The 27028-nt window shown below is 46.4% G+C and overlaps 1 protein-coding gene across 11 annotated transcripts in view; it reads right to left on the reverse strand.

Annotated features, from left to right (window-relative positions):
* Nucleotides 1-27028, reverse strand: part of MAP4 (microtubule associated protein 4) — a 112952-nt gene that overhangs the window by 33658 nt on the left and 52266 nt on the right. For 9 of the 11 annotated variants that reach the window (XM_085315929.1, XM_085315935.1, XM_085315932.1 and 6 more), the window contains exons 4-12: nucleotides 22639-22770; nucleotides 19681-19791; nucleotides 18960-19088; nucleotides 18447-18521; nucleotides 16908-17048; nucleotides 14550-15290; nucleotides 13351-13497; nucleotides 12375-12530; nucleotides 6899-11272 (exon numbers count right to left, since the gene is read on the reverse strand). In XM_085315929.1, the coding sequence (XP_085172055.1) occupies nucleotides 6899-11272; nucleotides 12375-12530; nucleotides 13351-13497; nucleotides 14550-15290; nucleotides 16908-17048; nucleotides 18447-18521; nucleotides 18960-19088; nucleotides 19681-19791; nucleotides 22639-22770 (6006 nt within the window). The remainder of the gene's footprint in view (nucleotides 1-6898; nucleotides 11273-12374; nucleotides 12531-13350; nucleotides 13498-14549; nucleotides 15291-16907; nucleotides 17049-18446; nucleotides 18522-18959; nucleotides 19089-19680; nucleotides 19792-22638; nucleotides 22771-27028) is intronic. The other 2 variants (XM_085315930.1, XM_085315931.1) reach the window with 2 other exon arrangements.

The following is a 27028-nucleotide window of genomic DNA, read 5'->3' on the forward strand; positions in this document are numbered from 1 at the left end:
CCCCTGCCTGCCGGCCGCCCGCCGCGCACGAGCGAGCGAGCGAGCAGCCCTGGGAAACGGCGGCTTTTATCCCCCGGCCAAGGCAGGAACACGTTTTGTGACAGATCTGGATGCTCGCGGGGGGGTCCAGAAAGCCCCGGTGACGTGGTCTCCCCCCAGAGGAGCCGTTTTAGGCAATCGTGCGTTTCTGCAGTCACGCAATCTCCTTTCTCTCTGTATGACGGCTAGTTCATTCGCAAGTATTAACTCCTGCCCATTACCCTCTTCCTAAGCGCGCTCGGGAGGCAGCTTGCGCGCTCCCCCCCTCGCTAAACAAGGCRCTGAAAGCGGCCCCCCGCGAGCGGCAGCACCGCCGCGCTCGCAGGCCAGAAGCTACGGCCGCGCGCGGACAACGCCGAAGGCGCGGGGGGAGAAGCCTGCRGTGGTCTCGAGTTCTCAACACTGTCACCTTTATTTTTGCCTTTTTTTTTTAAGCATAAGCAGTATTTTTGAACTGATTTTTTCTATTGCACAAAATCCACACCTTCTATTCCGAATTCCATTCCATTCCACATAATATTCTACTCTATTCCACAACTTCTATTGCACAAATCCCACACGCAGCAGGCAGTTCGTGTCGCGCTGCTCGGGACGGCTCTCGACGGGCGATGAGCGTGCGAGGCCCCTGCCTCCAGCGCCCGCGGCAACGCTCTCCTACCCGACACTCGCACTTTGGACATTGCCCCCCCGGTTAAAGAGCAGCCGATTGCTCCCCACTGCTCACTCGCTGGCGTCCGGACTGATACTACTGCATTAGCTACAAACTGTAGAGCTGTTTTCATCTTAAATGCCTGACACAGGTTATCCTTGACTACGGCCAACTCTCCTCTTCCGGCCAGGGCTACACCGCCTTGCAGACATCATACTCCAGCCCACGRGAAAATTTTGTCCTTATGGTTAGAAAGCAGTGAAACAACTTCCTATTGTAGTTTAACTGAGCATAAATATATTTTTATACCCAGAGACACACAAGCTACAGTACGCCCCCAGAATTTAACCTGCTGCTGAGAAATGCTACAATCCACACATTTATCTGCTTGTATTTAAGTTCTTGGTTTAAGAAGTTGCTATATTTAAAAACAATGACTAAGGGACTGTAAATTATACAAATCTTTCATGACACCCTCTAATTAACCAGAACGTTTCCACCCACAAGCCTCACTTCTCCAAAGGCCTCAATAATTTTTTGTGCTTTAAATACTCGTAGGTGTCTTGCTAGTGGAACATGGGACCTTAGACCAGTGCTCACCTTTGCTCCCATAGCCGAYGGGAGGACCGAGGTCTGCAAGCATTTGCTCATTCCGCCAGTATTTAGTTTGGTCCCCAGAATGGCAGAGCTCGAAGCCATCCGAGCCCGCGTGATTGCTGTTACTCCTTTATCGCTCAGGCAGCTCCCAAACACGACTTAAGCAGCAAGTCTCAAGCTGCAARAGATAACTTTCTGCCCTGCCCCAGCTAGGGCAAGCTACAGAGTCRCCTGAAGCAATCGAACAACAGTTTTGAATAATGTATATATTTTTTTAAGGCAAATGGCTGTCAGTTTTAGAAGTCAGAGCAACAAAACCACACTGATTTAGGGGCTGACGCTTCACGGCCCGGCACCACGCTCAGTGCTGGGCTGTTCAGGAGCAGGRGCGCGCTCAGCCGTCACCGCCTCTGCAGCCCTCCAGCACCGAAGGCCTCGGAAGAGCAGCAGCGGTGCGTACACCGAGCGCGTACGCCGAGCGCCTCCGGCCAGCGCCATCCGACACGCGGGACGGCATCCAAGACACGCATCCGCAATTCCCGCGCCCTGGCCTCCCCTCCCCTTCCCAATTTTCTCCTTGAAACCTCCTAACGTTTTGCCTCCGACACCACGCCGCCGCCGTCCTGCTAAGCTCTCGGCGAGAGCAGAGCYCGCCGAGGCACAGCACGCCCGAGCGGCAGCCCGGCGCTCCTCTAGACTCTGGGTATGCTTTAATTTTCTAAGTCATTATAAGGAACGAAGCATTCATCAACGAAAGATAAGCAGGAAAGAACGGGAGAATGTTCAGAAAAGAGGAGGATCGGGAGGGATTATGAGAATACCAGYGGGGAAGGGCCCACACTGAGGAGTAGTTGGATTACGAGGGCAAGTAAGAAACTCCCTGAAAGGAAGCCCGGCCACCGTTTCTACCCTTCGTTCAACTTTGAGGAAGATGCAACACTCTTCAAAGATCCAATCTGGGGTTTCACAGTTCTTTTGGCTCTCCGCCGTCTTTCTTTCCGAGACGGTGTTGGAGGACAGCAACTGTAAGCCGCTGCGAGTCAGACGCCCGTGCACCTTCTGGACGCAGAGCRCTGCCCATTGCCTGAAGCCCCTCGCAACCTTTCAGGGCCAAGACAGCAGCGTATTTCACAAGGAGGAAGGTCTGGTTAGGCCTGTATTTCATCTATTCACATCCTCTTGCCATTACTAAATCCTGCATTTGCTTAAAAGTAAGGACAAGCCAGCCTGCCGAGGAGGCTGAGCGTGCAGCGTGTACTTCAGCACAAACATTAAATGCTTCTGCAGTCGTTTACCCCAGCTGCTTAGGTACAGCTGGATGCTTATACTGCACCTCTGAAAGCAAGCCTTTTCCCAGGGAAGAGGTACCTACGTGCTGAAGAAGCTGCAGAGCATCACACCCACTTCAGCAGGTAAARCACACGATCGCACAGGCCGAGACGGTGCCAATAACCGGAGCAGCCCGAGATCACTACATCAGCACGTCATGCCCTAGCACCCAATCTGCAAGCTTCCAGCCTCAGCAGATGAATCAGCCTAGTGTTTCTATTTTTGCCTTGCTCCTGAAGCTATTGCTTCTCCTTTCCAATGCCTTTGCTTTTTCCTTTCTTTCGTTCTTTTTTCAGTCTAACACCATTGTTTCTGTGCAGTCCYTCGCACCAGTTTCTAGGGCAACATCACCTTCCAGGATGACGAGTGACTCCTTGCCAACGTCTCCGACCGACGTGATCACCGATTCAGTATTACTACCGATAGCAGCTGGCGACCGAACGGCTCAGGACCGCTGAGCGCACAGCGTCTGGAAGAGCCACGGCCGTAAAATCGCAGCGTGCCCGGCGGGCTGGTGCCCACCAAGGCCCACCTCGCGCTGCCCAGCCACGCACGGGCCGCGCGGAAACCGCGCGGCAACACGCGAAGCCGGCGGCCCCCCGCCGCGCTCTCGTGCCCCGCTGCTTCGCGCCGCTTGGAAGCGGCCAGGGTGAAGTGGTGAAGCAGAGTATTTAGCGTTCCAGCCAGCGTAACTCTGACTGCAACACTGACATTTCTGAGGTGCACAGGGACCCGCGATGCCACTGAGCCCCGTCTCGCTCCATGGGACGGGGCAGTTACAGACCGAAGCTCAGGCTCACTTACTGTAGAAGGTAAACATAATACATTAAAATCCTAATGACCAGCCAAAAAAAAAAAATTAAAAACACTGAGAGTGGCCAGTACTGGTTTAGAGCACGAGTATTTGCTGGTGGGAACTGCAAAGAGGCAAAGCCAAGCCGACTGYGTGGTATGTGAGCAGTAAGTGAGCAACGTAAGCAAGGGAAGAACTGAGGTTTACAATTCCGGCACCCTCCGAAAGGTAAACACTACCAAGGAAACGTGCTTCACCTTTTTAATCCAGCAGAATACAAGAACAGCAGCACGGCTGTTTCACTCCCGGCTTCTCCCGAAGCCCCGAGTTTCACAGACGAGCAGGAGGACGAACGGCAGGCAGAGGAGCAAACCTGGGCGGTGCTGGGCGCGCCGAGGGTGGCCACCCTCGGGCACGAGTCCYGCGGCGGGCTGTCCGGCCAGCGGAAAAGCCGGGGTGGGCGCAACACGCGGCGCAAAGCCAGCGGGAAGGAGCCCGGCGTCCGCAGCCGGTTCTAGCTGCTCTGAGGTTYCCCTGAAGAGCACATACGGACCCGGGCACGGATTCTGCCTCGCCGAAAAGCCAGGGAGAGGCCACGAACACCCAGCAGCACGGACCGGCAGGAACACGTCCCACGCTCACCTTTTACTGCGAGCAGGGCTGCTACCGGGACAAAACTTTCCATGAAAACAGAATAAAAAAAAAATGTACACATGGGCAAAAAGTGAGGGGATAAGCAGGTAACAGCACAGTTCTCTCGCGACTTCGGGTACATAAATTGTATATAAGCGTGCGCGTCACTAATGTGCACTGACACACGAGGGGGAAGGGCTGTTGTTAGGCTTTCAGCTCTCTCATGTAGCTACTCAGGACAGTTAACAAGCTTTAATTAATGAACAGCCTGCAATATAACGTTATTCTAACCATTAAAAAAAAAAAGCATTGCAAAAATAGCCACTCAGTCTGCCATCAGGAAGCACTGGTCCACAACCTGCCCGCTGCAGCTATTCACGTACCCCGTCGCGCTCACGGGTCGGGTTGGCTGCTGGCGGGCAGACCGGGCACGGTTCAGGGTGCCACCGCAGATCCGCACCACCGAGGGGGCTCTGCGGCCCCGGCGGCAGAGCCCACGCTGCAACGGCGGCAGGAGAACGCAAAGCCACCATGGAAGGACTTACTCCTGGCAGTAACAAGACAGCAAATATCGTAAGCAAGCAGTGATGGCATTTCTTGCCATTAAACGTATCCTATCGCAAGGAGATGCCAAATCCAAAATACAGAGGCAAACTAAAGTGTTTAAAACACTGCTCTGTAAGGATGGATTGGAGGAAAAAAATCCCGAAATACAGCTGCTCTGGCCACCTAACASCCGATTTTAGCCTCGGTCCCAGGCAAGGAGCAGCTTCGCCCGGCGCGCCGGCTGCCCGACGCGCTTCGGCAGCCCCGACTGCYGCCGGCGCTACGGCCAGAAACGGTTTTCCCGAAGAACCTGGGGCAGTTCCTCTAGCAAGCTGAAATAAATCAAAGCAGTGCATACAGGGCTTGAATTCAAAGTTAAAATTAGAAAAAGAAAAGAAACATATTACAGAAGTAGTTTTCAGGCACAGTCTATAAAAGATGCTCCCAACTTCTGCCAGTGGAAGAAACCCGCAGCACCGCCGTTGCCATGCCTCCCATCGAAAGCCCGTCACACAGCTTGCACCCATTTTAGCAGCAGACACACGAGTGGGTGCGTTCGGAAAAGCCRCCCTGCCGTCCCGGAACAGACAGCTTCAGGTACGGGAGCCTGGCRGAAGCAACTGCAGTTACTAAACCTCCTCCAAAACATCTATTAATGCCAAACGCAATGTTCACAGCAAACATCCTCGGCAGGGCCGAGGAAGCGGCCAGCCAGCACCTCCAAGCGAGCCCCCGGCCCCCAGGGCTTCTCTGGCCAAGCCACTGTGGGTCTAAGAAGTGCTGAAAGGATAAAAGCAAAYGAATATGACCCAAGTCCTGCGCAAACTTGGGTCAGGCCAAGGTGCAAAGGCAAAGCATATACCCACGTACTCGCACGCCGGCGAGCTGCTCTGAACTAGGAACCTTTCAGCCCAGCTCGCGATAGACCCGCACAAAACGTGCAGGCAGGGCTTTCCTTTTTTTCACGAATCTCCTGCTAAAGTATTTCCCCCTTAAATACATCAGTTAGCAAGGGAAAATAAAGACTTCTAGCAAATAATGGAAAGGCTTGAAAAGAAATTAAGAAGAGAGAGAGAGAYACAGCCTTTAGCTTGCTTTATTTTGTAGCATCATGCACTAAAGAACGTTACTTCTGCAGGCCCAAGTTCATGCAGAGTACACCACTTTCACCAAAATAGAACTACTTCAGGTTATGCAACACTCATTAAAATTACAAAACCTCTCAAAAACCTGACCCGCATGTTAAGGCGCACTGAGCTCTCTGCTTGTTAAGTTAGTGGCTGCTTCATGCAAACTGGCAGCATGGACCTCTGCAAAAAAAGGAACAGGAACAAACTTCCAGGTCTAATGACAAGGCAAAAACAAGAGCACCTAAGCAGGGATAAACTTCACCAGGCCATTTCAGACTCCATTTCACAGAGACCAATTATATCCGAGGAAGGTTTAGAATGACCAGAAGCCCACGGATATTTTTTACTTTTGTTCATCTGTGTCCATACCATAGTCTCCGTTTCAAAGTCCCTATAAACTTCCAGTTCATTTCCTATGGGAAAGGGGTCTTATTCCACGGACACAGCCAGAGAAAACAGCCCAAAAGGTGCCAGTCCAGCCGAGCTCTCGGTAGAGAGATAAAGGCTCAAGAGTATCACTCCAATTACCATGTCGTTACAACTCTGCTTAGTAAAGACTATTTCTCTACAAGTGCAAGAGGGAAACGTTTTACAGATAGAGCAGCTCAACATAGTTTAAAATAGAGTCATAAACCAACTTCAGGAGGAAAAGTAGCTGTTTGCAATTAGCCTGATGTAGTATTAAAACCAAACCGCACGTGCCAGAGAAAGCACATTTCCTGCCACAGGTGCGTTCAGCTCCCGGCCCTGCTCTCCAGGGGCCGAYGGGGCTATCTAGTGATCAAGACAACTCGCTGTTGCTTCTCAAATGGGTTTCGTTCTGGTCTCTGATGACAAGAGGCTAATGTAACTGAACCYCAAAAGTGCAAGTTTACTTAAAAGTTAGGTGGTATAATATGTATGYCAAATTAACTCTGAATGAACAAAACAAAACAAACAAAAAAATCMGTTCTGGAACTTAAACCAAGCCGTCAGTTCTTCAAAGTTTGGGAATTAGCACTGTGAGACAGGCAAGCAGAACTAACAGCCTTTTAAGATCAGCCAAAAMACCAGTCATGCCACACTTGTTTGTGCCACATAGGATTAAAAATCACGGATTCATGCTAACGCACTGACAAATAGCAAGGTCTTGCACGCAAGCCGTCTGCATTGCTGCCGCTAGCTCGAATCGCAAGCACACACCTTTCTCTTGCCTCTGCCGGCTCATACCAGCGGGTCTCGGCTGCTTTGGTTTCTCTCGCTCCTGAGCGGCGGGCCTGGCCGGCACAGCTGGAGTCGGACCACCTCTCGACTTTGTGGGTCTCATGTAGCCTTTCAGCGGTTCTTTTGCTTTAACTCTTTCTTCTTTCTTTGCCTCCTTCACAGGTTTTTCTTCACATTCCTCTTCTTTTTCTTTCACTGCATCTTCAGATTTATCTGCTCCGGCCTTCAAAGCCGGGACATCCTTCACRTGAGCTTCCCCATCTTGAGCAGCAGCCTCTTCCGCGAGTTCAGAACTACTTTTACCGTTATCTTCAGGACTTACTTTGGCTGTTTGGGCAGCTCTCAGATTTAAACTAGCAGCCTCTGCTTCACCTACTTTAGCATCCAGGTCTAACCTGACTGCGTCCTTCAGCAAGCTCTGCTCACCCCCGCTGCCTCCAGGCAGCTTGGCCTCTTCAGCACTGCTCTCCATCGACGCCCGTGCTGCAGCCAGCGGCACAGCCGCGTCTGGGAAGCCAGAGGAACCACACCCAGTGTCCTTCTCACCAAAAGAGACAGTTTCTTCTGTTCTTACTGTCACTTTGGCACCTACAGGAGCTGTTCTGCTTTTCGTGTCTGCCACTTTCCACAGAAGGTCTGAGGAGGTGCAGCCAGGGTCTTGCCTTTTATCTGTAATTTTTATTTCTTTTTCATCTACCTTCGCTATTGTAGAAAGAACTTCATCCTTTTTTGATGTAACATCATGTTTAACTGTCTGATCCAAAGAAAGTTGGTTACCCGTCTTCCTCTCATCGCAGACACCAGTCTCCCTGGTTTTCTCCTCCTCTTTCATTGAAATRTCTTTTCCAGGCTCTTTGTGGCCCAGATTGACCGGGTGCTCGTAAGATCTCTGTTCAGGCATCTCCTTTTYATCACTAGACCCAGGCCCCGGGCTGCTGTTCTCCAACACCGCTCCAGAAGAAGGGAGTGCCTTACCTCCAGCATTCTTTTCCGCTTGCTTTGGGAAGCCAGAAGAAACACTGCCAGGTGCTTCAGGGCTAACTACTGCTGCTTGAGCAAAGGACTCAAAGAAGCTCTCCTCAGTATCCCAGGGCATTCGTGGGCCAAGGGGGAAATTTTTAATATTTCTGTTTTCATCTACAAAATCCATTTCTTCTACTCCATAGTGCATCTCTGATGCCACGGGAGGCTGCGCGTCACTCCTCCTTGTTTTTGTCCCTAGAAAAGCTGGCTCAGAGGCATTTTTAGCTTTTTTACTTCTTCCATCACTACTCCTCTTTTTAGATCTATCAGGTTCCGGGGCCAAACTGTGATCTGGCACTGGGGAGCTGGAGTTTAGAGCAGGCTGCTCTAAAACAGGGAGTCCAGCCACGTTGCTACAGCGAGTGGAGCCTTCTGCCTTGGATCCAGGAGCTYTCCCCGTGTCGCCAGTAGCAAACGTTGCTCCAGCAGTGTTAGGATCCAAGAGAAATGCCTGCTCCAAACCAGCCTCCATCTTCCTGTATTTTTCTTTAATACTTGCGCTTAATTTTTCTGGCTCTAGAGGCTTAGCAGAAGCTGTATCAGCTAAATCACCAAGCACACTCACTGTGGAAGGAAAACTACTCTCTTTGCCTTTACCCAGAGACTGAATTTCTGTAATGTTTCCCATCTCTTCAGTTCCTGCAGGGATTTTATCTAGACCCAGCATGACAGAGCCCTCAAGAGTGTTTTCAGGCTTTTTGCATTTCACATCTCCACCCTTTTTCTTAGGCTCGTCTGTCACTGTTTTGCTGCCGGGGCTGCGTGCCATAGCTCCATCTGTCCTGTTCTCTGGGACAGGCTCTGATGGATTAATGATCATTTCCTTACCTTTATCAGTGGGCCAAGTTTCTATAGTTTTGACCACTTCTGGCTTTGCTGTCTCTATTTTATAACCTGACACAACTAGCGTATTAGAGCAGCTTTTCCTAGTGTCACCCTGTATTTCAGGCTTTTCCATCATCTCTTTGTTCCTACCTGTCAGATCCTCCAGCAAAAGATCTCCTTCAAAATCAGACGTTTTATCTTTATCAGGGGTCACCTTTTCTGTGCTTCCAGCCACCTCCTCTTTGCTTGGAAGATGACTTGCTTCTGCCCTAGTCTCCAGGATGGCAGGCTGCCCAAAAGGATTTTTTTCATTTTTTCTTTTCCCATCGCTACACCTCTTCCTAGGTTTGTCTGCCGACGTTGCGTTAGAATCTGTCATAACTGATTTATCTGGGGAAGTAAATCCAGCCTCTTTGCCTTTACTCATCACATTTGTCTCCATCGTTTTGCTGACTGTGTCAGCCATAGCGAGACACTTTGCTTCCTCYGTCCCACTCTTCAGAGGTAACGGCTGCTCTGAAGCGCCCAAAAGTGCTACTTCACTTTTTCCAACACTTTGTTTGGGCTCCTCAGTCACCCGTTCAATGGGACTTTGTGCTTTAGCTACCTCTGATACATTTTCCTGAAAATACTCAGCAGTAAGACAGCCTCTCTCTCTGCCTTTATCACTAATGCCTATTTCTTTAGGTTTGTTGATTATGTCAGAAGAACTACTTACATCCCTCTTACTCTCAAAAAGAAAAGGCTGCTGGAAAAAACCTTTCTCACTTTTTTTACTTTTTCCATCACTACCTCTTTTTTTGGCCTTGTCTGCTGCTTTTGCAGTAGAACTATGTGCAATGTGTGCTGATGGATATCCTCTTGTAGTAAAACCAGTCTCTCTGCCTTTATCAGGGAAAGTCGGTTCTTTTATTGTCTCATCTGTCTTCCCACCACTAGTAAGTTTGCTTGCATCCTCCGAAAGTGTTATCTGCTCAGGGAAATTCTTAATTTTTCTGACTTTCCCTTCACCACGCTTTYTTTTAGGTTTGTCCAACCCCTGTACAATATTGAGGTCTTTTGCAGTCTGATGCTCTAATGCAATAAATCCAGGCTCTTTGTTTTTGTCAGGGGAATCTGCTACTTCAGCAGAGGTGGGATGTTTGGCTGTATCAGATTGAGCTGCTGCAAGTAACATCTGCTCTGAAAAACTGTCAGCCTTTCTGTTTCTCGAAAGAATAACTTCTTCAGGTTTTGGTACAACTAATGGTGTAACAGATGTTTTATTAGCATCTGCTGTGGTCTTCAGTACTCCCTCAGAAGTACCAAAGTTGACCTCTGCACACTTATTGGGGGAAACTGCTTTAGTTTTGTCAGCCGTTTTTGGCGTGTGAGGAAGCTTGTCTACTGGGGCTCTAGTCTGCAGAAGATCAGGCTGCTTGAAAGATTCATTTTCAGCCTCTTGGCTCTTTTCACTATCTCTTCTCTTTGCTTTTTCTTCCAGTGACCCACTGGAAGTCTGAAGCTCAGTGGCGACAGTCTCATGCCTGGGAGATGTGCACTCGGTCTCCTTACCTTTATCAGAAAGGGGGACTTCCGAAGGTTTGGTCTTTAAAGAAGTTTCTACTTTGCTTAGATTGATCTCTTCTGAAAGAGATGCCTTCAGGTCTGAACAATCTGACTCCTTATACTCCCTCTTTTCATTTTTATCAAGATGACTTATTTCCACAGGCTTTGTCGGCACCTTTGCTTTAACAGGTTCCCCCACCTTCGTCTCGTCTGCTTTGTCCATCTGCTCCAAGGAAATCGGTTTTATTTTGCCTTTAGACTGCAACAAACTGCCATCTCTCATTTCCTCTGTTTTTGTGAAGTCTCCATTTTTTGCATCCAACACAGACTCAATCAGTGTGTCAGTTTTTTGGGCCTGCTCTCTGGGTGCTGGCATTGCGAAGGCATTCTGATCATCCAAGATCAGATTTCCAGCTGTTATTTTAGCATCCTTTGGCATATCTGAAGCTCTGTTTCCTGAGGCAACCGACTGCTCTTTGCGAGCATCAGCAGGCAAGATGGGACGGACATCTGGTTTTTGCGGTTCAACAGCAAAAGGACAACTTTTAGGCGCTTGGGCGACTGCAGTATTTTCATCCCAGAACTCCACTGTTCTTGGCTGCTGATTTCTCTTTTGTTTTGGTTTCTTCTTCTTCTTCTTCACAATGAYTGAAGAACCTTCCAAATCCCAGCTCTCCCTTGGCACATCTCTGTAGCTCTCCGCAAACTCTGATAGCACACTGGACGGTTGCTCTGATGCCTTTTTATGGGAAACCCTAGTGCGAGGGGATGTTCCAGCAACCCATCCAAGCTCTGCTATAGAATAGGGGTCTACTTTTGGGTCAGGACTCTTCTGTTGTGGGAAGCCTATTAGACGTTCCTCTGGCACATCTGCAATAGGCACTGCTGCAGGTTTTGCTCTGCCAAACCTGCGTTCACTTGATTTGTTAGCTTGCCTTAATTGTGCAGTAGGTAGACCTGGAATACAGGAAGCCTGCTCAAATATCAAAGCAACTATTYGTCTTACAAGAAAAACAACAAAAAATGTTGCTTTAGCTATCTAAAATAGTCCATATAATCATAAACGCAGAACTTTCAGCACTGATACTGTACTAACTCTAAATCCATCTCAGCGGTGCTGGAATAGAAATTTTCACCTAGAACCTATTTAAAGTATTGCCAATAAATATGTCAACAATATTAAAGATTATTTCTGATACATGCTCTTGCCCCACCAGAAAGCAATTGCTCTTGTAAGGACACATTATCTGTTTTTGTAAAGCATTAAAGATCCATTTTGTCTTAGCAAGACAAGACAACAGATGCACTTTTTTATATCCCTTTACTTTGGCAGCTTTCCAAACTGAGAAAACAGAAGTTTAGTGGAAATATGAGACCAGGGAAGAGAGGACAGGAGTAACGGGAGGTAGGGGTGCAACAGTGATGTTTCCCTCAGCACCCACAAAGCAGTGCAAGGCAGAACTTCTATAGCAGAAGTCATCTGCTGTACTCAGTTATATGCAGCACTAGTTTCCTTTGGCCACTGATCTTAAAAGGAGCATCAGTCATTTGTCAGTTAGCCCTGGCCCACAAATCAGCTTCCAGTCAGACACATAAGCAATAATTGCTCATTGGAGAGGCTGAGTTAGTGGAGCAGGAAGAAAATTACATTTTCCTTTGGTAATTACACAACTCAATTTGGAAGGAGGTCTTCACTAAGAATATTTTAATCAGAATTAATGACCCTTTTTAATACCAAAATAAAAAAAACCTATGTGGTAGATAGCAAAAAAGATGTTGAGGTTTTAAATTCTACAGCAGAAAATATAAGGCAGTCCCAGTGATAAAATAATAGAAGCGCGCATGTTTGGACTTTTAGTCCCGTGAACAAGGAGGGGTGGAGGAAAAAGCATGTTTAGAGGCAAAGTGTGAGCAAAATCAATATGATAAATGCAAAGAACAGCACCTTGGTGCAAAAGAGATTTTTGCTTGCTCAGGTGGCAATGCAGTCAGGAGGAGAAGGTGAACAGTTCCCAGGGGCTATTTCCATTCTAAAACTTGATTATTATCTATATCCTACCTGTAGTCTCTTGCAGGGCTTTTTCTTGCTGGGGTTCTGCACGGTTATGTTCAGCTTCCTCCTTTGGTCTCTCTGTAACTGTAAGATCCGCAGTAGTAACAGGTTTTTCTGGAAGGAGTTCTTTATTCTCTAGTGCCATGGCTTCTTTTGCTTCTACTGAAATTGAACAGAAATATAGAAAATATAAAGAGAATGTTTCAGTTCTTACAAATAGAGYAACCAGAAGTTTAGGAGCAAGCTCTTGGGAAGAGTATACTTTTTGTTTCGTTTTTGTTTCAAATAGGGATGAAGTTTATAAGATTTGATAGTCTACCATATGTATTATCTCCTCAATCTCATTTGCACAGAAGTTTTCTATTTTGGCTGACATACTGAAATAGAGGTAAAATATGAAACCAGGACTGTCTTGGCACTTATATACAGGGTGAGATATTTTTTTCTTTGTAGTCAACCGAATTCAGACCATACTAGCTTCCTACAGGAATTCAAATCCAAAATGCACTCCGTTGTCAGTCTGGAATCACCCTCTTGTTATTATCTAGTATTCAAATAAACTTTAGAAGATGTCTCCTAGAAGAACTTACACACTACAGAATTCTTACCTGTATACAAGCTTAAGTTCATAAGATATAATTATGTTGGAGATTAGTTTGATGTTTTTTAAATAAAATTAAATACATTATAAACAAAGGCTGTGACAGACATCATAATAAATTAATACAACTATAGTTGAGGAAGAAACAAAGGCAAGTTATACGAGGGTAGCTTCAAAAGTTAAGGCTACCACATATCTTAAACACAGCCCTCACATTTGCACATGCTCATAACAACCTCACTGAAATTAAATCGTGGTCACTTTGTCCTCAATGAGGAGAGGAGAAGACTGTTTGCAAGAAAGATAATTTGGGTGATGGGGAGGAATTAGGTGATGGTGAAGTGCTGGCTCTGGTATCCTACTGCAGTTCTCATTGCTCACCTGCTGGTTCTAGAATTTGATCTACTTTTTCTGGAAGATGCTCTGTATGGTGGCTGGGAGATGACCCAATGTCTTTGGCTTTCTCTAAGGGAAGCTCAGCACAAGCTTCTGGGACCTTCAACTCTTGTTCCGTGTTTGCAGTTGCTTCTGAAAATAAAGTGAAAAGAACAAAAGTTCATATAATTTTCAATTTAGATCAGATTAAGATAGATAAAACGACTTCCTTATCTAATCCATCTCTTCCACAACAAATTAGAAGTCTTCCTCACTTTCGTAACAGCTATAACCTGCTTTTGAGGATCACTTTCTGCCAAGTCTCCCCCACTGGAAGCCTAAGTGTTCTGCTAAAGCAAATCACCCTCTACTATCTGGTATTTACCTTCTTCTTCCCTCACCTATGTCCAAGTACTACAATCTAGTAGACATTTTTTTTTTGGTTAAAACTCCTTTTCTTTGCAATTTATTCATATCATTAAACGAATCAGTGTTAGAAGGTAACAAAGAAAAAAGAAGATCTTACTACACTTCTTTCTGCACTCTATCAACATTCTGGGTCTCCCCAGTACTATCTGTTATACTTTGACCATTCCTCTCAAAAAGGATAGTCTCTTTTGAGACATCTGCGCAGGGCAGAAAATCCCTTGTCCCCTATAAGGGGAAAAAAACGAGTGCCCTGCCTCCCCCATTGACTCTTACAGTCATTCCAAGGAAATGTCACAAAATTAGCAAAGCTTATCAGTCTACTCAGAGACCATTTTCAGTTAAGCAGCTTTGTTCAGTATATTGCGGAAAATAATGATGCAAAAGAAACATCACTAGGGATGAAGTAAAATGCTTCTACAGCTATCCTTAAAAGAGACAGCTCTAAAGGGTGCCAAGTCCTAAAAACAAGCATTAACTTATCCTAATCTCACATTTTAGAAGTGAAATCCTTGTGAAGCAATTCCTTTGTATCTTGACAGCAGAGCTGAGCTCTGCTCAAGAAGTTTAGTGCAAGGCATATCATAATCTCAACTACTTAAAAAAGAAGTTGTTTTGACAGTCTTACTAGGATTGCACATCTCTGTAGCAGTCACTATGTGCTACTGAGGGTGTTGTTGCGAGAGCTGTGCCAACTTATACTGGCCTTCGCACACCATTTACTACAGTACTCCAAGCTTGAATGAAGCTTTCAGGCAGATATGCAAATATCTGATCACCTGCTGGGGGCTTGTTGAAGGGTGACTTGTCTCGCTCCACAGTAGACTCGGATGTGATCAGCTCTTCAAATGCAGCAACCTTGGTGTCAGCTGCAGGGACAGACTTCACCTCAGGCACAGAGGCAAACCCAGCATCCATGGCAGAAAGAGCCTTGTCTTCTGCTACAGGGGCAAACCCAGAGTCCATAGCGTGAAGATGGCTGGCTTCTGCTGCAAGGGCAAACTTTGCATCTGCTGCTGGGGCAAACTCCGAATCCATAGTGTGGTGAGAAGTAGTATCCGCTGCTGGGGCAAACTCTGCATTTGCTTCAGGGGCAAACGCCAAATCCATAGCATGGTGAGACACAGCATCTGCTGTTGGGGCAAAACCTGCATCTTCTGCTGGGGAAACCTCCAAATCCATAGTGTGATGAGACTTGGTATCTGCTGGTGGGGYAATCACTGCATCTGCTGCTGCTGGTGCAAACTCCAAATCCACCGCATGACAAGATTTAGTATCTGCTGCTGGGGCAAACCCAGCATCTGCTGCTGGGGCAAAGGCAGCATCGACAGCATTAGGAGACACTGTTTCCACTGCAGGAGCAAACCTGCTATCTAAGGCATGGAGAGGCATGGCTTCTGCTGCAGAGGCAAATCCAGCATCCACTGCTTGAGGAGGCTCCACATCTCCTGTAAGAATGGACTCAGCTTTTTCTGCAGTCATGGACGTGACATCCAAGGCAGGAACACACTGAGCATCTGCTACAGAAACACACACCAAAAACAACGAGGCAGCACATAAGTACTTGACGCTGTGATCTTATAAATGTAGATGATAAGGCCTTCCCACTCCCCCTTGTCTTTCAGTAGCATTGCATCTCATGCCACCATACTCAGTGGTCACACCACACATGCCTGAACGCACCCAAGTGCGTTTCCCATCGCAGCTTCATATGCTGTGTTTTCTATCCTTGGTTAATACCAGACATCCACCTGCTCCTTACACACACCAGCCAGAAGGTGCACTGTTACTGTTTAAAGACCAGCTGATGCTACAAAGCTGGCAAGAGACCGTAGCTATCATATCCAAAAAAGTTGAGAGTCATCTTTAGGAACACAGCTGCATACTCCAACAGCTGAAAAAGGTCCTGAAACTTTCCACAGCTATATGTACTTTATCTTAATGGGTATTATTTGTGCTGTTCATAAGCAGGATGCTGTTTTAGTTTGAGCAGAAGCAATGGCACTCTTAATACAAAAGGCATTGCCACCCAGTGAATCACCAGCCACCCTTTGTTCTTTCAAATTGGTCTCATTACTTTTTATAGAGTATCTACTAAAAATTGAGCTGTTTTCTTCAAAATAGCATTTGTCAGTTCACAGTATAAACAAATACCTATGCATTTCAGTTATTGATGGTTTTTTAAGATCTGAACCCCTTAAAGGGTCATTTCAGGCTGCTTTCGTTCAAGATCTAAGCTGTCCAAAGGGAAGTTCTAAAGAATTATCAAAAGCCAGAAGCATTAGATTTCTCTCTTCCTCAGCTATTATAAGTTTCAACACCCCCAAGCACTATCTATACTCTGTGCAATGCAGCATGGTGACCTGAACATCTCAAATATAAAACTGAACAGACATTAAAAAATAAAATCTCTACTCACTGTGAGTCATATCTAAAAATGTTTCCCCATCTCAAACAATGGAAAACACTGAATTCAAAACTAGATATTTAATAAACTGAAAAARGTCCCTTTTAAAATAGCACTTCAGAATCCATTCAGTGGAACGAATATTCCACTGCAAAACAACAAGAATCAATTATGCATTAACCTTTTTTTTAAAGTGCTATCACGATCCTCCCCTAAATTAAATTTAAAGACTGTGATTTTTACAGATGAATAAAGATAGTAAAGAGAGAGACAATACTAAGACACAAGCATTACGGCTGATCCACAGTGAATCACGGCAAGTATCAAAATAAAAGATCAAGAAACTACAGACTAAGACTGGTGGTAAAGTATACTATGAATCTCACACTATATATAAATATCTTTAAAAATGGGAAGTACTATCTACTAACAAGGATAACCATGTTTCTTGACACTTCCTAACATGTTTTGGGGCTGAAATTTTGAGAAAGTAAAGAATTATTAAACCAGTTTCTGGACTCTAATGCAGGAGCTGAGAAGTGAGAAGCTGAAAGACCTGCTATTTCTCACCACACAGTTTATCTACCTACAATGAACCTTAAGCCATGACAAAACATGTTAATACATTGCTGTACTCTCTTCAGAAGAGACAACCCATGTCCTTCCACCACCACCACTTSCTCACGAAGGGGCTAAGATCAGGGATGATCTGCAGACAAGGCAGCTTTACCTGATGCTGCACCTTGTGGTGCACCAGTAGTTTCAGCCTCTCCTGAGGATGCCATCAGTGCGGTAGGATCAAAAGCAGGATCCACTGCTGCAGGGCCTTCTGGCACATGCAGTTTTTTTGCTTCAGTCACTGTGGAGGGCACTGTGCATACAAATAGAAGTTTGATTAAGCACACGGAAAGACCTTCAGCAAATGGCTACTGCAGAGGATAAAGCTAAGCTGTGAATCACACTCTCGAGGCATTGCTGGCTATGGTGACCACAGCAGCAATCCTGGTGAGAAAGCTCCCCCACATTCACATCCCACGTGGGCAGAACAAAAACCAGAATCTGCTTATATTATCAATTTTCAGAAAATTAATTTGTGCGAGACTCAAGACAAGACTTGTATTCTGAGCAAAGCAACTGCCATAGCAAAGTTGAAGAACATTTAGTTACGAAGCATCACGGTTCTACTCTGAGCTCTCGTCAGAGCCACCAGCTCCAGAACCATTTCCTACCTCAGATCAATATTAAATTCATCTCCTTCTGGCTTGTTCATCAAGATCAGCAATAATGATATCATTGTGGCCCCAACATCATAACTACACGCAACTGCAACATAATTATGCCCTTAGTGAAGCTTCAAAAGATCTAACTGTAACCAGCATTTAAAGATAATTGGACAGTGTATACAGCTTTGTAATTAGAATTTAATTTAGAATTCTGTTGATTATGCATGAACCAAGATTATGTTTGTTGGCTCCCTCAGCTGCACTGACCCTTAAAAATGGTAAACACAAGTGATGTGACTTATCACTGAAATCAGCAGGTTTGCCTCTCAATGTGTACAAAGACTGGAATATCTGAGAGTAATAAATCTCTAGTTTTATAGAGTTCCTTTTCAAAAGTAAATCCCATTCATGTGATTTATTATTTTAGTGTCATGGATCGCCTGAGCACATGTCCCAGTTGCAATCTGCAGTACCTTCACTGGTACAAAAGAATACGCGGAATGGAAATGCAATCTGGAATCCCTGAAGCTTGTTGCTGAACATCGCTTTCTTGCAAACCTCTACATCTGCAAACTTCACTCCCCCAAACCCACGAAAGGGTAGGATTTCAGCGGGTTAAAGCCCAGGCTACAAGATGTGTCCCCAATAGAGCACACCGCAAATATCTACCGATGACTGGACTTGGAACTGCATACAGCTGTCTTGACTAGGATAAATGGCTATTTTATTTAGAGAAATTTGCTATTTTGAGATATCCTAATAATACTGACAGTGTCATCATTAAATCTGTTATCCTTAATCAAACAGTCTGTATATAACACACACTGGATGCTTAATTAATGCTCTAAGTAACATATCTCTAAAATACACATTTCTATGGGAAACTGATCTGAGAACCAGAAAGAATTGTTGTTCCTGATCAGGTTCCAGATCACTCCAGTAGTGCCCTTTGTTTCTTGAAAAGGGAGACAAGGACAGAATCTGCTTCTGGTGTGCAGAAAGTCTCCAGAAACAGTTCCTGGAGATCAAGTCAGAACTATTTTTACCTGGTGGCTCAACAAAGAAAGCGGCATCAGGTCCCTTTGCAGCATGCTGAGCTCCCATCCAGTGTTCTTCAGGCACTAGGGAAAACGTACACATTTAGTTCTGCCACTCAAACTACGACTGCTTTTTTTTTCCACGTGCCTTTTCTCAAGGTATTGACCCTGCTGTTTTGTGACTTCATTCTTGGTAACATCAGTTCACTTTCAGAATGGCAGAAGAACATGTTCTTATGTGACTACTACTGGTAAAGGCTTTCATCAAAAAAAGAGTTTTAGCCAGCACTAACTATATGCTCAACAGCATATTCATCTCCAATTCATCTCCATTTTCTCATTTCAGGAAATTCACATTGATTAAAAGCTATCATTTCCAATGGGAAACATTCTAATCTTGACTCATTTTATCTAATAACCCCTCCCTGCAAGGGTTCTCTAGGACTAGAACATCAGGGGTTCAAAGGATATGCAGATGGAAAATCAACCAGTAAATAGGACAGCAAAACACTTGTTTCTCACCTGCTGTGTCTTGCAGATATTCTGCAGCTGAATCCAGGCCAATAAAGGCTGATGGATCTAGAACTTCTGCAGGAGAATATGGGGACCCCAGGAAAGGTTGATCAGGTACCATCATAGATGCATGTGGTGCTAATGAAATAAGAGGCCATCTGTCAGTCACCTCGCCAGCTTTAAAGACTCTTCTCCAAAATATAAAGTCCATACTTGGAAAATTAACTATTATGTTCTGCTCACAAACAGTCTACATACAATTTGCAAGTAAGTCTATTAGTTTATCTTCAGAAATTACATACAGTGCACAGTATAACTAGTAACAAGGTGTAAGAGAGTAAACACAGGCAAAATATTTCCCTTTTGCTTCTCATTCTTCTCCCATGAATTCTTGCTTGATAACCTCATCAACTGAAATAGTCCAAACACCGAAGACCACTTTGTGGATAACACATGTGTATTTGGTTTCTAGCCATAAAGACAAGAGCCACCTGTAACTCCAGCTTCAGTTTAATTTTTCAGGATATCCTGTCTCCCTCTATTCAAGCATACCTCAAAAAAACCTTCCTGGAAGTAGCTATTCAATGTCTTTAGGCATAAGAATGTCACGTGAAGAGAATCTACAGGCTGTGCACTTATCAGTTTAATAGTTTTCAGTACATGACCTGAAAGTTGATAGAGAGAATACTGAAAACTGAACATCAGGGACAACTGCTGTGGAGGAACTCACCGTGGATGTCTCTGGAAACCGCAACGTGGTCCGCGAACATCGGTACGTGCTGCATGTCAGTAGGAAACGACAGATCAGGCAGGTTCTCCCCTCTGTGCATGCTGAAGGGGTCTGATGGACAACAAGAACAAGGCCTGTGTTACTACACCGGAGGAAGAGCAACGCAGAGCAAGATTATTTAGAAAACAACAGAGGTGAAGACACACCTGACACCATCACTGCTCCTGAAGCAGCAATGGCAGAACGGGGGACTTTAGAGAGAAGCCTGCTCTCAACACTGTCAAAGACAAATGCCTTCAACTTAGACTTTACGCCCAACAGCAACATGGTTTCTCAAAYTGCTTAGCAGGCAAAACTGACTAAAATTTAGATTATGACTGTACACCATCTCCTTCCCTCCACAAAGGAACACTAATTTCTGAACTGATGGACACACAGAGCCAACGCCGGTCCAGAACAACGGCTGAACTGTGCTCCGCTAACTCAGCAGTACCATGACAGCCCATACAGCAAAGTGAGCTCTTCCCTGAGAACACGACACCAGCATACTCTGGCTCTCAAACAATATAACCATAATGAAATAACTGACTTCTTTGATTCAACTAACACAACAGCCTTATGACTGAAACAGACTGAAAAAGCTAAAAGAGACGCTGACGATCCTCCCACTCTGTCCAGCGGTTACATGACCTGGCAAAAACGGGAGACCCAGACTAAATTTTGTCTCTGCGACAGAGGCAGAGAGAGGAGAAATGGGGGCTAGAGGGAGCTCGAGCTGAACCTTTACCTTCCACCTCAGAAGGTCCTGCACCCACTGCGGGTGGCCCGCGCCTCTACTGCCGTCTTAGCGTTTGTGTGACAGGAAAGCAAGGCCGGYGCCCTAAGGACGCCTCCGGCAGGACACGCCACGACTGCACACGCAAAGGCAGACGGCTAAGGACGAACCGTTATCGGTGCTCGCGTTAAACGAGCCCCGAGACAAGTCTCCACGGTGTCAAAACTTACAGTCTGGTAAGAATATTACAAAGCCAGACAAATGTGAGGAACCTGGGAATACTGTTTGCAGAAAGCTGGAAATAAGATTGGCAAAAYATTCAAGAAAATAAATTTCTATTCAGCTTACTTCCATAGACACTGATATCCTTCGCTGCTCCTGCATCGCTCGAGTTTGCCAGCYATTGTGGACTAGTAAGAGCAAGTTACTTAAGATCATTTAAAGCAGCATCTCTTCCTGCTCAGCAAACTACCTGTATGTACAGCAATAAATCACGGCACACTTTTGGCTAAGAGCCTTACAGCACTTCTAAAGCTTGCAAGCAAGCAGCCAGTGTTTGAGTTATATTCGCTCTATAAGTAACACCTTTTAAACAAGTCTTTTTATCACAGGTAGCATGTAAAATATATACAAGATTAAAATCCTAACTGTCAGTTTTACAGCATTGGATCCACTGCCAGCTCCTAATTCAGCATTTTTAATACATAAAAAAGTCCACAGCAGAGCAGACTCCAATGTAGTCATTTAACTTGCTCACAGAAATTGCAAAGTATTTCAGAAACTGCACTGAGCTGGCACTTACCGCGGTGCTCTCTGACGAGCAGGAGTGACAGCAGCGCTGGCCAGGAGACCCCTAACAGAGCTGACCAGAGAATCTGCTCCTGGAGAGGGCAACTACCCTACCGATTTTGAAGGAGTGTGAATAAAAGCATGTAACAAACCCAAAGATCTATACGAACCTGCTGGTCACATTTTCTGCTTCTGCCGACAAGTTCTTAAAGCTTGTCTATCCTCTGCAGRCCCTCTGCTCAGCCACACAAAGCGACCAGTCTGAAGAGCAGCTAGCGTTTGCACAGCGCCGGGAAGGCGGCATCAAGGGATACCTCCATGCTGAAGTGTACATTGCATCTTACACGCATACACATGCACAAGGTACTCTAGGGACRTGAAACCTCAAGAAATGTGTTTTTATGCAATAGGTGACCCCCAGATTCACTTCATTCAGGCCAAGAGAACAGTGGGCAAAGCCTTAGATGTATAAATTGCCCCAGTAGACTAATGTATCACCTGGATATTGAGCATAACTGCATCAACACCCCACTCTTACATGCTGCATTTCTGGAAGCAACATTTCTTTGCCCCATTAATCATTCCTCACCCGTTGTGACAGTATATAGTTTCTTCACAGAATCTCCCTGTAAAGGAGATTCATATAGCAAGAAAGTAATTTAGTAAGCAAGTCTACAATGCTGGGGAGGAGGAAGGAGGGAAATCAAGTTTCATCCTGTTTCAGCTACGCTCTTTCCCAGTCCTCTTTCCTGTTATACTCTGGGCAGCACATGTATTTCTCACATTCTCAAGAGCTAGCAAATATTTCCTATCAATTTTCTCAATACTGAAGACTCTTGCTGGGTCAACGGGTATCTTTTTGCAGGTACCTACAGGCAAGTTGCACAAGGTTCATCTAATTCTCAAGGGAGCCCKTGGCTATACAGGACTGCTTTCTGGAACAGACGGAGCTGCATTGCAGACACAGCAATGCGACAGCTGGAGCTGGCATTTTTGAGAGCCTCTGGAAGACTAGTTTTCAGCTGTAAACAATTCGGGCTGGGTTTGCAGGGRAAGCTGCAGCACCTTGGAGGGGTTAAACTGCAGGAGACAACCAAAACTATCACTGAGAGAGCTAAGCTGAAGGGAAATGTGTCCACCCTCAACTAGCAACTCCATTATTAACAAGCTAACTATGTTCCCAGACAAGCTAGGAGCTTGAGGTGCAACGTTAACTCTCTGGTGTCAAGATGTTAGGCGTTTTAGGCAAATGGAGCACCACAGCTGAAAGAACATCAGCCTGAGTACATGGCGTGAGAACAAAGCCACCCTGAGGCACGGATGCCAGGACTTCGCCATGTTACATAACTGCAAAAGTAACCGATGCGACAACGTTAAGATTTATTCAGTCATACCAGCCATCTCCATGGGCTTGAACACTGGCTGCGATTCAAAGCACAGGTCTCTGTCATCCATTGTACAGGTGTCATTGCGATCAAAATAGTCTTCATAAGATATGCTTTCATCCATGATTTCTCCTTGGAACACTGAAATTGAAGGGGAAAAATGACATAGTCAGAAGTGAGGTATTGGGCTAAAAAATTCACCGTTTATTCCTGTTYGGTATGACATTCAAAAGACAACAGATCACATGAATCCTCAGCCACRCTAGAGATCAAGAACATTTCGGTTTCCCCTGTTCTAATCCAAATCTTTAAATACATGAAGCAGCAAACGGCATTTGAGCATCGCGACACACACGTAAGATCAGGACTGGAGAACTGACACATCCCGGGGCCGTGCCGTTTCCAAGGGATGAGCAATCCATGCCAGCCGCTCGCCCCCGTCCGAAGGGACGGTCTCTGTCGGAGAGAGCGGGAAGAGCCCCGGGAAGCGGAGGCTCGAGGGCGACCACCGCTTCCCAGCCGGCGAGCCCAGGAGCGCCGGCACAGCTTGCTCAGCCGGGCGCGGAGACGGGGAAGCGAAGCCCGTCCTCCCTTGCCGGCCCCGGGTCTCACCGTTTTTATGACCGTTGCTATCACGGGCACTCAACACCCACCGCAAGCTTCTCCACCTCTGTTTTACGGGGCAGATAAATTCCGTATCGTTCAGGTGAACGACCTTCTGCTGAATACCTCAAGGGCTTTTCTTCATGCATCTCTGTTTCACATTAACCTAATCTTCCCCCAGCATACAGCAAAGCTGGGTCTCTAAATCCAAGCCTCATGGTTCATACTCAGGCAAGGAAGACATTCCTCTTTTGCAGTTGGCACTGGCTGCTCTGTGGCGACTCTTTCGGAGCCTTAATTGCGAGGGGTAAAAAAGCACGGTAATTTCAGCTTTTGGGCCAAGACACTTCTAAATCCTGTAGTCATAGAGTAAGAAAACCAAAAATACAAGCCCTGAAGTTTCCAAGCGTGACAAATGCAGCAAAAAGGCTCAACACAAGCCCCAAGTCTCACAATTTTTCAGCCGAATTTTCAGTTTYAAGGAGCTCTGAATCTGCCAACTCTTATATCAATAACATTAGACTTTCAAATTGGTTTCGTTTCTTCCAGACAAAAATAATAAATACAAATGCCTTCTCTTATCCCCCAACAGAATATTCAAYGCTTTTGCCAGTCAGTCTCTTTATGCTTTTAATATTTTTAACAATAATAATGTACTAATTGTATTATTATTATTATTAATACAATGCTGGGATATAAGCTGAGCGAAGAAGAACCGGATCTTAAAACACAAACAAGGTGAACGATGCATACAACCGCTCACAGCAGCGGTGCTTGGACCTGGCTGTCCCAAAGCAGTGGAAACCTGTTTGGCTCCTCCTGCAAGATGGGAAACAGCCAGAAAACCAAAATACAACCAGTGCTGCCCATCACATCTTGGGCATCAACGCACTAMCACCAGGGAGGCAATAGCTAAGGGCAATAATGTTATGCTTTAATAGAAGTTCATGATTGTAGAAGAGTTCCTATTAATATACTGACCTAATTTTATTTTTCGCTTTTACATGCATTTTGATGACCAGAGACTGGGAATTCAAAATATAACTCCAGTAAATACAAGATCATCCTTTACTTATTTCTGCATAAACATCATCAAGAGAAAGCTGTGAAGATCTGCTTTTGAGTAACCTCTATCTGTGACCATCAGCGGCGTGATTCCCAGCRCCCGTGATAGCATCCCGCAGATGCTCCAAGCATCCCAAAGCGCTTCTGATTTGGCAAGGGTATGCTGCTGGCCCTCTGCCAGTGGCTTTTAGCTATTATTCTGCTAAATGACTACATTTGATACAGCTGACTTCAGCAAAGGAGACGCACAAGCTTCCCAGGCTGAGCTTTACGACAGCTTTGCTTTCGGTACGCAGATGGTAAGGAGCACCTATGGGTGCAAAAGGGAGTGGGAAGGGGGCCCATGAAGGCAAGAAGCCCCTCGYGTGTGGCAGCAAAACGAGCACTGATTCGTCCTACGGGCTGCTCCGAGGCTGACAACTTAACCATCTCTATTTTCCTGAGCTGGACAGTGATCATTCGGATTTGCAAAACACTTTGCAGACAGAGCGCCAWTACACCAGTCAAGAGACGCTATTATTTACAATTACTCGCACTGCGGAATAGTGGGGGATTCAACTAAGTCCAGCTGTAAATTCCTCTGGACAGGAACCTGGCATTCAATTGCCTAAAAAACACTTAAAAAGACAAAACACGGGAGAAGACAACTGCTCTTACGCTCTTATCAGGGTGAGGAAGAAGCCTGGGAGAAGTTAGSAAGGTTGGAGGTAACTCCCTCAAAGATGACCGAGTTTGGGCTCAGACCCAGGATCAGGCTCACCAGCTCTCAAGCACTCAGACTGAACTCTAAAGTGTTTCAACTAAAACCTCCATCTGTTGCATTGCTGTTAGCATCTCCTGCACGGAGAGCGCATACAAGAAAACTACAGTCGCAACAGCTAAACTAGAAGGAGCAACTTTCTCCCTCTTTTTTTTCTCTCCTATTTATTTATTTTTTTTTTTTGGAGCAGAAGAGCACATCCCTGCCYGTGGAGGAGACCTCCCTGCGCCCACACTTTGCTGGCGAAGGAACTGGCAGGCCAACACCCCAGGGACTACAGGCTTTTCAGTGGCAGACTCGAATCTGCAGCACCCTCCTACAACCCTCCTACAACCACACTATGCACGTGGGATGTGTGAATAGAAAAGACAAGAGCAAACAAAAATGACTGAACTCTCCAAATGGTCCTTTCCAGGACCGTTCCTGGAAAGCGTCTATGAATACGCATCAGCAACAGATAACATACCCAGCACAAAATATAAATGTGATGGATCCTACAAACCTGYAAAGCAGCGCGGATAGCTGAAAACCCAGTTGTTGCTCTTGATAAAGCAGCTGAGCAATCCTACAGCTAATCTGGCCAWACGACTGTATTTGTTCAGTATCTTAAACAGATGCAAAGTTTGCCCTGCCAAAACACTGAGGACCAATAGTTTGGCTAGCCTTGGCAGCACACTCCCATGCCCGAGAGCCTATCTAGATAAGTCCTTATGTTGCCAGGGAGGATAAGAGCTCAAGACTAAAAGAAGTTTTTCTTTTAAAATAATTAAATTCAATTAAAAACAAACAAACAAACAAAAAACAAAGCACAAGCTCAGCCACTCATATGCACAACAGCACCAAGCTGGCAGTCTTGGAAGAGAAGAACTTATCCAGAGGAAAGAAGCCAAACCGGCTAGACCTCCCGCCAGATTTGGAGGGGAGACGGCTTCCTTTTGCTCAGGAAAGACCACGGGCATTTCCAGCTCGGGCAAGATGACCAGGAAGCTTTCACAGGAGCAGACTGCAACAAATGCTTGAGGATGCAGGAAGTTACCTGGCTTGTCATTTTTAAATCCAAGATTCTTCGGTCAAAAGAAAAAAAAAGAAAAAAAGAAAAGAAAAGAAAAGAGGAGCTCGAGCCGGCACTCAGGCTGAGATCGCAGCGGTAATTCTGTGGTGCTACAGGGTCGGCAGCCAGGAGCGTACGCAGACGCAAGGACGCGGCGGTGCCCCGCTCCGTCCTCGCTGCCCGTCTCCTGCCCGCGGCAAGACGCCGACATAAGCACCGGGCCGGAGGGGAGAAGCGGTGTGGGTTGAACAGACGCCCTTTAAAAAGGGAACGAGAGAAGAGAGCCTGTAATCAAAACCCACGGGCACGCTGCCACCGGGCTCCCCAGAAGAACTCGGCGCCCAGCCCAGGGCTACCGGCACCGCGGCGGGAGGCAGACCCGCAGCGGACGAGGGGCTCGAGGAAGGCGCTGCCTAGAACGGCAGAAGCCCGAACTCTGAAGCCGGAGAGCCGTCCAGGCAGGCGCCCGGCCCGGCTCCGCGTCGCCCCGGCTGGCGCGTGACGGCAACGGGCCATCGCTTTGAACATGACGCTAACGGGACGAAGAAGAGCTTCAGAGGGGCAGGTCAGCTCGTGACCACGAGAAGCCAAGAGCCCMGGCGGCGGTGGCCTTCCCCCAGCTGAAGCTAAGCTCCGATCCGGAAACTGCGCGGGAGACGTCTGACACAGCGGATGGAAGTTCACATCCACGTGAAGCTTGCAACAGGTCTCTGTACTTACGGATCGCGTTGAACTCGGTCTCAGAGCATTAAACCAACCGGCCTYGGCTCAGCAGCTCCCTGCAACAGGACGAGGGCTGACGAACCCGAACTGGAGCTCTACCCCCGCTAAAAAAGGACCAAGACGAAACTTGCTCGAAGGTTACTGGCCCCTTTTCTTCTTTCCCCGGGTTCCCTAAAGGGGATGTTCCTTCAGCTGCG

The sequence above is a fragment of the Rhea americana genome, unplaced genomic scaffold (assembly GCF_003343005.1).
Source record: "Rhea americana isolate MKP2758 unplaced genomic scaffold, rheAme1 scaffold_443, whole genome shotgun sequence".
Taxonomy (NCBI): Eukaryota; Metazoa; Chordata; class Aves; order Rheiformes; family Rheidae; genus Rhea; species Rhea americana.